Source organism: Bos grunniens, chromosome 20, assembly GCF_055505025.1.
Source record: "Bos grunniens cultivar Pamir isolate PY7600 chromosome 20, Bosgru_T2T1.0, whole genome shotgun sequence".
In the NCBI taxonomy this organism is placed as follows: Eukaryota; Metazoa; Chordata; class Mammalia; order Artiodactyla; family Bovidae; genus Bos; species Bos grunniens.
In genome coordinates this window covers 67,756,446-67,769,546 of record NC_141184.1, presented here as the reverse complement: position 1 = coordinate 67,769,546, position 13,101 = coordinate 67,756,446, and the positions used below count along the sequence as shown (strand labels likewise).

Genomic DNA, 13,101 nt, shown 5'->3' with positions numbered 1-13,101 from the left:
GGATTAGCAGATAGAAACTATTATATATAGGATGGTTAAATAACAAGGTCCTACTGGATAGCACGGGGAACTATATTCAATATCGTGCAATAAACCATAATGGAAAACTATGAAAAAGAATACATATGTGCATAACTGAGTCATTTTGCTGTACGGCAGATATAAACAAAACACTGTAAATCAATTGTACTTGAATAAAATAAAAAAATCAAGTACCATGGCATGAGCATATACACTCACAAACTCAAAGGAATGCATATGTGTGTGTTAATGTAACCTATACTCTAATAATGGTGAGTTAATATCTGAAGGACCTTCATCAGGAATGAACACTTTAGCAAGTAATAGACTCTAATCACAAGTTCTCACTTCAGAAAAGGCAACTTTGGGGCTTCAGGTATATCCCCCTCTGACCAACACCACAGCCTCTATCCACTAGCATAACAGTTGTCAGAAATCATTTTCTTCGCTGGCAAAATGAGGGATGGCCCTTGCATGAACAGAACGTGCTGAGCCCAGCATTAAACACCCTTCGACATGGTGTCCTAGCTCTTGGATTCTGAATCCTCTGTGTTCGGCCTCTTCCTGAAGATTTTACTGTCACACCATGGTTAGGATTAGCTGATCCTGCCACTACGATATCATTGCATCTGTCTTGAGAAAACTTTCATGCAAAGTGGCGTCAGACAAGACAGCTGGTATTTCACCAAGTTTACAGAACAACTCGAGAAGCTGTTTAGGGAACTGCTTGATAACAAATGCTTGTGTGTGGGGCAGGATTTGGCTGAGTCTTGTTTTCATTGTGTCTTTTGATGAACAGAAGTTCTTGAACTTCATGTAGTCTGATAAATCAATCTTTTTATGCTTGGAACTTTTTGTGTCTTTAGAAGTCCCTCAATACCTTGAGATTATGAGGAATTTTCCTATTTTTATTTTCTAAAATCTTTTATAATTGCCTCGTACATTTAAGTCTTTAATGTACTTGGAAATGATTATATGTGTAGTGTGCTGCTGCTGCTGCTAAGTCGATTCAGTCGTGTCCGACTCTGCTTGACCCCATAGACGGCAGCCCTCCAGGCTCCCCCGTCCCTGGGATTCTCCAGGCAAGAACACTGGGTTGCCATTTCCTTCTCCAATGCATGAAAGTGAAAACTGACAGTGAAGTCGCTCAGTTGTGTCCGACTCCTAGCGACCCCATGGACTGCAGCCCACCAGGCTCCTCCGTCCATGGGATTTTCCAGGCAAGAGTACTGGAGTGGGGTGCCATTGCCTAGGCAGGAGTTATCCTGTTTGTTTTTTCCCAATACGGACATCCATTTACTGAGGAATCCTGCCTTTCCTCAATGATCTACAAAGCTGCTTTTGTTAGTATCAAAGTGTCCAAATACACATGGATCTGTTTTGGGGTTCTCTGTTCTGTTGCAATGGTTAGTCCATCCTTGTGCTGACAGCATATTGTGTTAATCACCGAAACTTTATAATAGGTCTAAGAGAGCAGCAAGTTACTTCCTAGCTGGTAGGTAGTTTTAGGGACATCTACAGCCCTCTTCTATCTTCATCTATTGGAAACTGCCCAATTTCTACCAAAATAATGCTAAAACAGAGATAGATCAAATTGGCTTAAGTCAGCTCACAACGATGTCAATAACAGAGCCCAAATGTTACATAAAGGTCTATGCAGTCTCTAAAAGACTCCACAGGCCTTGAGATAAAAGGCATAAGGTTTCATCTCCTTCCAGGAGGGCAGTGTCCCTAAGCCAAGTTCAGGGAATCTGGCCAACCAAACCCCCCAAATATCTGCTCTGCTTCTTATGCTGCATTAATAGCTGGGGTGGTAACTTCTACATGACTCATATAACATAAGCAGTTTCTCTCCTATGGTTAATCCAGGTCAATTCATGATCTCTGGACTGCTCCAAGCAGAGCAGATGCAGGCAGCTGCCGCTGTCCCTTACTTCTCCTGCATTTTATACTTCCTCTTTCAAATAAAATGTCCAGGGGTTCGGGGAACCCCGGGTGTGAGAAGAAGGTGTGACTCTGGAGAGAAATTGGGTGGGCTGGGGAAGAAGCAGGAGAATGCATATGGGCTGAGAGATAACACTTTCTGGGAAGGTACCAGGTAGAACTTGCCAGTTGGCTAAGATGACTCCAGAGTACGAAGTTTCTGCCAGCAGGGCCTGGACAAAGGAATTTCAGGCTCTAGACATTTGAAAAAGGACAAAGAGAAGAAGATCTGAATCTTCCTCTGAGATCTGGGAGGCAGAAGCGGTTTCTTTGTGCCTGAGAGACTGGCCCTGCCCCTCATCCCCATCCCTTTTAAAGGCATCCTTAGGAGAGGGAAAAGTCTACTTCTATGAAACTTGTGCTTGACTCTTTGGGCCTCTTGAGTTTGTACTTTCTCGTTGTTGTTGTTTAGTTGCTCAGTCGTGTCCAGCTCTTTGTCACCCCATGGACTGCAGCACGCCAGGCCTCCCTGTCCATCACCAACTCCCGGAGTTTACCCAAACTCGCATCCATTAGGTTGGTGATGCCATTCAGCTGTCTCATCCTCTGTCGTCCCCTTCTCCTCCTGCCCTCAATCGTTCCCAGTATCAGGGTCTTTTCCAATGAGTCAGCTTTTCGCATCAGGTGGCCAAGTACTTTCTTAGAGAGGCAGTAAGTGGTATGTGAGTGCTGAGTCCTAAAAGGCTTGGGTTTAATTCTCAAAGCCTCCAACACTGTTACTACAAGTAACTTGACTAGGTCTCCATTTTCATCAACACAAAGGGAAAAAGAAAACCTCCTCCTCAAAGTTACTGGAGGGACGAAACAAGGTCATGTCTGATAAAGAGCAGAGGCCCAATCAGAAGTGATGTTCTGCCCTTGCGTGACATCTCCTGCCAAGAGAGGGGGCATCTGTCCCCACACTGTCCCCCTTCAAATTTTTCAATAGACTTACTGAAGTAAAATTTATGCACCATAAAATTCACCCATTATAAGTGTACAATTCAATGATTCAAATTCAAATTACAGAGTTGGGCAATCATCACCACACTCTAGTTTTAGAACTTTTCCATCACCTCAAAAATTTCCCCAACCTCATCTGCAGTCAATCTCCATTTTCACCGCCCCAAGGCCCAGGAAACCACTGACCTGCTTTCTCTAAATTTGCCTTTTCTGCACATTTCATGTAAATGGAATCATACAATATGTAGCCTTTTGCATTTGGCTTCTTTTGCATAGCATCATGTTTCTGAGAGTCATTCATTTTGCAGCACTGATCAGCATTGCTCTGTTGAATAATATTCCATTGAATGCCTATTGAACATTTTCTTTATCTATTCCCCAGATGATAGACATACGGATTGCTTCCACTTTGGGGCTATTATGAATTAATGCTGTGATGAACAACTGCATCCAAGTGTCTGTGTGGACAGAAGTGTTCACTTCTTGAGAATATACACCTGAGACTAGCTGGGTGGTCAATTTTACTTTGGAAGAAACTGCCGAAACTGGTTTCCAAAGTAGATTCCCTCATATGTCCCCGGCCATCGGCGGTTGAAACCACGTGCTTCCAATGCGGGGGGTGCGGGTTTGATCCCCGGCTGGGGAACTGAGATCCCACTCGCCACGTGATGCGGCCACTCACCTAGCAGAATGAGGAGCCCATTGCTCCACATCCTCCCCAGCTCTTGGTCTTGTGTGCCTTGTCAGTTACAGGCATTTGGGGTGCTGTGTTGGCATCTTATGATGATTTTATTTCATGTTGCCCTAATGACTCATGATGTTGAACAATTTTCATGTGCTTAATAAGCATTGTATGTCTCCATGGATGAAATTTCTATTCAATGTTTTGTCTATTGTTAAACTGGCTGTCTTTAAAAAAAAAACAACTATTTACTTATTTATATATGTATTTATTTAATTTTTTTGATCATGCTGCATGGCATGAGGAGTCTTAGTTCCCTGATCAGGGATTGAACCTGTGTCCCCTGCAGTGGAAGCTTGGAGTCCCAACCACTGGACCACCAGGGAAGCCTTAGCCTGGTTGTCTTTTTATTTCGAGGTTGTAAGCGCTCTTTATATAGTCGTAACACAAGTCCCTTCTCAGACAGGATTTACAGATATTTTCTCCCATCTGTGGCATGTCTCTCCCTTTCCTTCATGGCATCTTTTGAAGCACAGAAATGTGTAAGTTTAATGAGGTCCAGTGTATCACTTCTTTTGGTGCTGTATTTATGAACTCCTTGCCTAAACCAAGGTCATGAAGATTCTCTTCTATGCTTTCTTCTAGAAATTTTATAGTTTTAGCTTTTATATCTAGGTCTATGATCCATTTTGACTTGAGCTTGAGCTTTTGACTTGATTTTTTAATCATGTGTGTGAGGTCAGGGTTCAATTTAATTAAAAAAAATTTTTTTGCATATGAATATCACATGATCCCATCATTTGTTAAAAGACTACACGACCCTTGCCCATTGAATTTCTTGGTATTTGTGTTGAAAATCAACTGAGTATAAACCTAAAGGGTTTACTTGCAGACTCAATTCTCTTCCCCTGGTCCATGTGCCTTTCCTTATGCCAGTATCACCATCTTGACTCCTGTGGCTTCATAAGAAGTTTGGAAAATGGGTAGCACAATTTCGTTCTTTTTCTTTTTTTGCAAAGCTGTTTTGGCTATTCTGAGCCCTTTGTACTTCCCCATATACTTTTGGATCAGCTTGTTCATTTCTACAAAAAAGCCTACTACGACTTTGGCAGACTTTATACTGACTCTGTAGATCAACTGGGGGAGAACTGCCATTTAACACTATCGAGTCTTCCAATCCATGAGTATGGAATATCTCTCCACTAATTTAGTTTCTTTAATTTCTCTCAACAATGTTTTGCAGTTACAGTGTATAAACTTGGTATTTCTTTTATTAAATTTATTCCTACTTACTTCATTCTTTTTGATGTTATTGTAAGTGGAATTATTTTCTTAATTTCATTTTTGGGATTTTCACTTCTAGTATATAGAAATACAATTGATTTTTTAAATATTTGTCTTGTAGCCTATAATCTTACTAAGTTCATTTATTAGTTTCTGCAGGGGTTTTTTTGTGGATCGCTTATGATTTTCTATGAGAACTTCCCTGGTGGCTCAGACAGTAAAGCATCTGCCTACAATGTGGGAGACCCGGGTTCAATCCCTGGATTGGGAAGATCTCCTGGAGAAGGAAATGGCAACCCACTCCCAGTATTTTTGCCTGGAAATCCCCTGGATGGAGGAGCCTGGTAGGCTCCAGTCCATAGGGTCGCAAAGAGTCGGACACGACCAAGCAACTTCATTTCACTTACGATTTTCTAGAGTAGAATCATGACATCTGTGAATCAAGGCAGTTTTACTTCTTTCTTCCTTTCATTTGGCCATGCCACACAGATGTGGGATCCTAGGTTCCTGATCAGGGATTGAGCCTCAGCATTGGAAGGACGGACTTCCTACCACTGGACTGCCAGGGAAATCCCTACTTCTTCCTTTCTAATCTGTATTCCCTGTATTTCTTTTTCTTGCCTGCTTATGCCAGCCACAATCTTCCGGAAAACACAGAACAGAGGTGGAGAGCGCAAACATACTTGCTTTGCTCCTGAGCTTCGGGGGAGAAAGTGGTCACAGCTCCATTGTTAAGGCAGTTTTTGCTGTTCCCACCCTTCTCCAATCAAACTGCTAGTTGAGTCAGAGAAACAAATACTAAAAATTAGGGAAGCTAAATAAAAGAAAAATAGGCTTCTTTCGCAACCACAACCTCAAATCAAATGAAATAAAAGCAAGAGGCAGACAGGCTCCATGTGGTTGAGAACATTCAAGGGACTGGAAGCCAGCTGCACTGTGCAACAACAGGAGCTGGCTGAATAGCTTCTAGAACATTCACGCACAATGGAATACTATGAAGCCACGAAAAGCAGGTTCAAGGAGATTTTTTAATAGCACAGGAAATTCTTATAATGCAAAAGAAAAGGGAAAGAGCGACAAAAATAACACGTCGGATGGTCTCAACGTCATAACGAAAGGCACACAAAAAGAAAGGAAATATGTAAACACCTTCACGATTGTCGCCTTTGAGTTGAAGGATCATGGGTGATTGGTTTTTCTAATTTCTTTACATTTCTTTCACCTGTACAGATCTTTCACAATGGGCATCCTTCAGTCAGAAAAAGAGAAGGGGAAAAAAAAAAAACTATCCAAGGAGAAGACGAGAAACAGGGAAGTACTGGAATTTCTCAGACTTACCTTACAGTATTCATCTATTGGGATCAGGCGCTTGACGGCCACGTCCCGAATGTGGCTTCGTCGGAAGAGAATTTTGCCTGCGGAGGACAAGAGTGCGTACAGTGTTGAGAGGCAGCGGTGACAAGCTCTCAGCGGCTTGGGAGGATGAGGACGTGCCTGCCTCTGGCATGCTTGTGTGCGCGTGCTCAGTCATGCCTGGCTCTTTGGGGCCCCATGGACTGTAGCCTGTCAAGCTCCTCTGTCCATGGATTTTCTAGGCAAGAATACTGCAGTGGGTTGCCATTTCCTACTCCAGGGGATCTTCCCGACCTAGGGCTTGAACACTTGTCTCTTGGATCTCCTGCACTGGGCAGGTAGATTCTTTACCACTGCACCATCTGGGAAGTGGTCCCTAAATTCCTGGCTGCCATCAAAACCCACTGCTGCTCATCCACAGGGTTTGAATGACCCCATGCCTGGTCCCCCAAAACCTTGTTCACAGCTCTAGTACAAGAGTCTGATGAAGTGGGACTTAGTGCTTAAGTTTTGGTGAGATAAGGGAGACTGGAAGCAAGGAAGACCTGATGCTCAGAGGCCCCCTGTCTAAATATAACATTCTCAGACCTGTGAGCGGTTCAGTGAACACTCAGCTGTGCCCTCAGCCAACAGCTCAGCCTCCTTCCCTCCTCTTCCTGCGTATATTTCCTGCCCTCACCTGACGTGTCCCCGGTGTGCTCTGCTCTCTCGTAGTTCTGCGCCTTTCCCTCTTCCTGGAATACCTTCCCCATCCAACCTCACCACTATCCCTGCTGGGAAACTCTTACCCACTTCAAATGGGTTATGAGTTCCTGTGGCTTTCGGAACAGACTTGTGGTTGCCACGGGATGGGGGTGGATTGGGAGTCTGGGATTAGCAGAGCAAACTAGTACATAAAGGATGGATAAACAACAAGGTCCTACTGTATAGCACAGGGAGCTACAGCCAATATCCTATGATAAACTGTAATGGAAAAGAATATGAGAAAACATATATATGTGTAACTGAGTCACTCTCTGTAGAAATTAACACTCTACCTGCCAAGACGACAAATCCCTCCCATCCCTTCCCTAGTCGGTGTGTAGCAGAGGCTCCATGCCTCCCCCCACCAAACACTAAGAGATGGTCCACTCACTACTTGCTTGGCGACACCTGAGTGCTGGGGTGTGATACCAGAGCCTCCAGTGTGACGTAGAGGCAGAGGATGTGGGTCATGGGCAAAGCTAAGTATGTAAATGGTGCCACCAAGGGTCTTGGGAAATATCCAAGAGGCTGAAATGTTACAGGTGAGGTTTGTTTCAAGCAAATCAGTGGGTTCCCTCTGATTTGCCACTTCTCACGGGGAGATGGTGGCAAGGTTCACGCACTGAAGATCCAGACAGTGTGGCCATACCACACAGACAGGGGGCAGGCAAAATCAGAAATAAGACAGCAAGGAGGGGGAGACGGGGACAAGCCCCCATGCCATGCTTACGCAGGGCGACCAGGGGGTCTCCAGGGCTCAAAGAGGACAGCACGGGCAGGCCACAGCCCTCCAGACAGCAGAGCGCGGAGACCTACTGAGAACTTCACCTACTTCTGGTCCGAGGAGGCAGGTCATGGAGACAAATTTGGGTCACGAAGCTGGCAGGGCGAGGAGAGATGGCACTGGAGGGACTGCTGTCTGCCTGGGTCACGCTTGGGTGAGCAGGGACAAGACGGCAGGAAAGGTCCATAAAGAATTTCGTCATAGGACAGAATCGGAAGGGATAACGGAAAACAGCCTCTTGACTTTTGAAGATTTGCAATCTAAGGTGCTCAGGAGATGTGCACCCAAAGAGGCCATATGCTTAATGTCACATGTAAAATAATCGGACAGCTTGCTCTTGGGCAAAAGGGCACAATTAGGAAATTAGGTACATATGATAGACCTAATAGTCATCCTTTCTTTGTTCATTTCCATCAATTAAAAAAAACCCACAAGGAGATGAAACATGTATTTCTTAATAACGAAGATCTCCTTTCTTTATAGTGGTGACAGGCTTAATTCTGATGAATCAGTCAAATTTCTGATATACCACGCCTGTTAGAAGAGAGAAAAAATCTAGAGGAAAATGCATCACGGTTCAAAGTGCTTATCTCTGAGGGGGGAAGACAAAGCTTTCTTGTGTTCTTCTTTATACTTTCCCCAAAGTCCCTACCCTAAACATTGATTACTTGTGCTATCAAAAACATTCATGTCATTTAAAATAAAGAAAGGAAATTACGCAGGAAGTGAGAAGGGGTTTACAACCTGGTCTCCCTAGAACTGATGGCATTCCCTCATTTACTCCCGAGGCGCAGGCTCTGCGTGAGCCCCATGTGTGCAGGGTGCTGAGGGCCTGCCTTTTCTACACTTGACAGTCGATGTTTCCCAGTAGGGGAACAGGGCCCCTGCCCTGCAGGAGGCTTGCATCCTTGGCCTCCAATCCAGAGAAGGCCGCTGGCCTTCCTGTTTCCATACCAGCCCTAGTCACTGTGATAATCAAATCACCACTCTCACGGGTGGGACCACCTGAAGATCACAAACTCTAGGAGAGTCCTAAGCCTTTAAAAAAAAAAGAGAGAAATCCCACAGGGCAAACGCTTCCTGCCTCTAATCCATTTCTCAAAATGGGAGGAGCCCCTATCAAAAACATTTTGCTCTCCGTTTAGTATAATTTCCCCTTCTATAAAATCAGAGGAAGTGGGCAGAGTGGGGTGTACAGGCTTGGCTGAGAAGGCTGCGACTTACAGCGGCTGTGGTGCTAGCCCTGGCCGGCGGGAACAGCACAGGCCGCCTCGGAGCCACCACCGCCCAAGAGAATCTGCCTGAGGCCTGTCCTGCAGAGGCTGGGAGAGGACAGAGAACTCAGGCGCCTTCGTGTCTCCTGGGGTGTGACACAGCAGTGTCTCTCCTTTCCCTGTGTGGCCTCAGTGGGACCAGTCTCTGGGCTCATGTCAGGGCCCCTGCCCAACACAGGAGGCAGGAAGCCCCATGGCAGGATTAGCATGTGCCAGGGAGACACACAGAGGCTCTGGGGTGACGAGCAAGGCCGCCCCGGGCCAATCCCAGGGGGTCCTCTTCCTTCCTGCGCTGCCTTGGAAAATGCATTTACCTGCTGGAGCCTCAGTCTCTTCATCTGCAAAAAGGGAGAACCGCCCCCATGTCTTAGTAATCTCCAAGACGCATGGGCACTGCGCTTGGCCCTTGCTAGGTGCTTAAAAAAGGGTAATTACTTGAAAAAAAAAAAAAAGTTACAGGGCACTGCCTGACTCCCCACTAGGAAGGGCACATGTCTTTTCTTCAACTCCCAGCTTGGTTTCTTAAGACCTGTCACCGACAGGCTCCCTTATCATTTACCCCCAGCAGAGCTGGAGTGCCGCTCAGGCTTGGGGGCAGAACTGCGTGGCCAGCACCCCCTTGGCTGGTGCCTCTGGGCAAAAGGCTGGGAGGGCCGCACCCCCGGCCGCGCCTGTGTCCAGGTGTTTCTGTGCGAGTTGTGGGGAAGGAAGGCAAGCGAGCCTGCACCCAGCCCTCCCAGGCAGGCCAGCCTTGCTGGAATGGAAAGGGTCCTCAGAGAAGAGAAGAGCCTTTGGTGGGAACGAGCAAGCTTTTGTTTTCCACAGTGGAGAAAGGCCAAACTGTAATTCTTATTTTTCAAGCCACATCCTCTGCCAAGTTGGCTTTCCCCAGCTCTTGCTGGGATGGAAAATTGCACAGGCCTGTTCTCCCCTCCCCTCCCCCGCCTTTGTGCTAACAAGAAACTTGCTTTTGTTCTGCTGACGCGGCAGTCTTGGCAGAAAACTGACCCCTCGGAGTGGGGGACGTTTCTCCCACCCGTCCCTGCCCTTGGCCTTGGCCTAGAGGAAAAGCTAAGAGGTGGGCTGGTAAAGGATGCTCCAGGGGTCCTGGGGCCCAGCAGGACCTCTCCAAGCTGCAAGTGGGTCTCCTGAGCAGGGACAATGGAGCCGAGTCCCTGAGAACGGCATCTCCATGCACTCGTGGGTGGATAAGGATTACGTAACCACGAAAGCTTTCAGGGGCTGGGGAGAGGGTCGGCTCAAGTTCTTCCCTGTTCGGGGAAGTTTTTCCAGAGCTGGTTTTGCCTTTCATCCAGCAGAGTTCTAACTCACGGCTTTCCTTTCCTGTCTTGAAGAAAAATATACATTCAGAGCCCATTTCAACTTGAATATCCAGATGGATCACTTAAGCAGGATTCCATGATACGAAATACCCTGAAATTCCAAAAGAATGTCCCCGGACTCTGTTTCTGCCTTTACTGAGAACCTTCTATGTGCCAGGGAGAGAAGCTTATGAAGCAGGGGTCACTGTTCCATTTTACAGATGAGTAAACTGGGGCTCAGTGGTGGGAGATGTTGTCTGCTTGAGGTCACAGGACTTGGTCCACTGGACTCCAAAGCACACGCTTTGGGTGCTGAGATTTGACTCCTGCAGCAGGCACACTGGGTTATCTCCAATAGAGGAAAATTCCAGTGTTCTTTCCCCATGGAAGAACTAAAAACATTCATTTTTTTAGGTAAACGATGCTCCCAGTAAATGGGGGCCTGGCAAATACATCTGCTGCTGCTGCTAAGTCGCTTCAGTCGTGTCCGACTCTGTTCGACCCCACAGATGGCAGCCCACCAGGCTCCCCCGTCCCTGGGATTCTCCAGGCAAGAACACTGGAGTGGGTTGCCATTTCCGTCTCCAATGCATGAAAGTGAAAAGTGAAAGTGAAGTCGCTCAGTGGTGTCCGACTCTTAGTGACGCCATGGGCTGCAGCCTACCAGGCTCCTCCACCCATTGGATTTTCCAAGCAAGAGTACTGGAGTGGGTTGCCATCGCCTTCTCCGAGCAAATACATCTACCCTGTCTCTAAACTCACTCAACAATGACAATATTTGAAAGAACACAATGATATGCTGATAGCAGGATCTTGGAATGGGAGAGGGGAGAACGAGCTCCTGGGTGACTCAGAGTCTCCCCATCTTGGTGCTTGCCCCCCTGTCCCCTCAAAATGAAAAAGACTGAAGGGCCAGGAAAGTGAAGTCACTCAGTCGTGTTCGACTCTTTGCAACCCCAGGGACTGTAGCCTACCAGGCTCCTCTGTCCATGGGATTTTCCAGGCAAGAGTACTGGAGTGGGGTGCCATTTCCTTCTCCAGCAGATCTTCCTGACCCAGGGATTGAACCTGGGTCTCCCTCATTGTAGGCAGATGCTTTACCATCTGAGCCATCAGGGAAGTCTAAGGGCCAGTCTAGCTCCAAATATTTGTGATTTAGGTTGATTGTCAATCTGCTGATCATCTGTACAGAAAGGTAGTAGTAAGTGCTTACTTGTTGCTAGCTACACACCAGGCACTTACCTAATCCTCAGAACAAGTTTATCATTTATGTACCATTATGATCTCCAGTGTGCAAGTGTAGAAATGAAACTCTGTGTGCTTGCATAACTTACCCAAGAGAACAGACTGGATGATTAGGGACACTGGGATTTGAGCCTGTGGTGTGTGACTTTCAGGCATAAATTTTAGAGCCTGTCACACCTGTGTCTGAATCCCAGCTCTGCCATTTGTGCAAGAGATCATAATTTCTCTCAGTCTTCATTTCCTCATCTGTGAAATGGGCATAGTAAGGTCTGCCCTGCTGGGTTGTTCTAAGGACTAAATGAGCTAACGAAAGCACCTGGCCCAGTGACTGGCCCACAGCAGATATCTAATGGTAGCTATTATTATTGGAAGCTATAACACTGGTTTGGGTAGCTCATTTTTTTGAGTTGAAGCCCTGATGCTATTTCTTGGGTAAAAAAATTTTGGGGGGGATGTACTGAGAGCAGGAACCAGCGATGGCTGCATTGAGCCTGGCCCTTAAAAGGTGCTTGGTGGCTGTGGTAGGCGGGCAGGCAGGCAGAATTTCTTAAATGGCTCCCGAAGATATCTCTTCTCAATCTCAGCACCTGTCAACAGAGTGGGAGCTCCCGCCTGGGATCATGTTACATGATATGCCTCAGTTCATTTCAAGCGAAGGAGATTATCCTGGATTAGCCAAGTGGGTACAAGGTAATCCCATGAGGCTTTAAACGCAGACAACTTTCCCCACTGGAGGCAGGCGGGGGAAGTCAGAGCGATTCCGAGCCCAGGAGAGATTCCATGCCCTGTTGCCAGCCTGAAGGTGGATGAGGAATATAGGCAGCCTCTGGAAGCTGAGTTCACAGCGGACAGCCAGGAAGGAAATAGGCATCTAGGTTCTAGAGCTGCAAGGAACCGAGTTCTGCCAACAACCTAGATGAGGTTGGGAGGGATTCTTCCCTAAATCCTCCAGGTAACTGTCCAGCCCAGGCAAGACCCTGACTTTGGTCTTCTAAAATGCTAAACAGAAAAGCAGGCTGAGCCTGCCTGGACTTCAGACCAGCAGAGCTGTGAGATAATAAACGGGTGTTATTTTAAGCTGCTAAATGGGTTGTAATTTGTTATGCACAACAGAAAACAAATATTTTAACAGAAGCTGTTAAAATAGGTGCCACTCACTACACAGACCACATGAGCTCGAATTATTCCTTTTATTTTGTTATTAATTTATTTTGGAAGGCCTTGCCACGTGGCACGTGGAATCTTAGTTCCCCAACCAGGGATTGAACCCATGCCTCCTGGAGTGGAAGCATAGAGTCTTAAACATTGGGCGGCCAGGGAAGTCCCTACTCCCAGAGATGGGAGAAACTGAGGATCCCAGAGGCGAAGTGTCTTGCCTAAGGTCACGCAGCTAGTAAATGGCGCAGCATCTAACTCCAAAACCCGTATTCTTAAGCACTGAGTTCTACAAAAGACTGAGGTCTGGTC

The 13,101-nt window shown here is 46.5% G+C and overlaps 1 protein-coding gene across 2 annotated transcripts in view; it reads right to left on the bottom strand.

Annotated features, from left to right (window-relative positions):
• Positions 1–13,101, bottom strand: part of SH3PXD2B (SH3 and PX domains 2B) — a 123,392-nt gene that overhangs the window by 58,248 nt on the left and 52,043 nt on the right. For both annotated transcript variants that reach the window (XM_086362200.1, XM_086362201.1), the window contains exon 4: positions 6,251–6,327. In XM_086362200.1, coding sequence (XP_086218326.1) covers positions 6,251–6,327 — 77 coding nt within the window. The remainder of the gene's footprint in view (positions 1–6,250; positions 6,328–13,101) is intronic.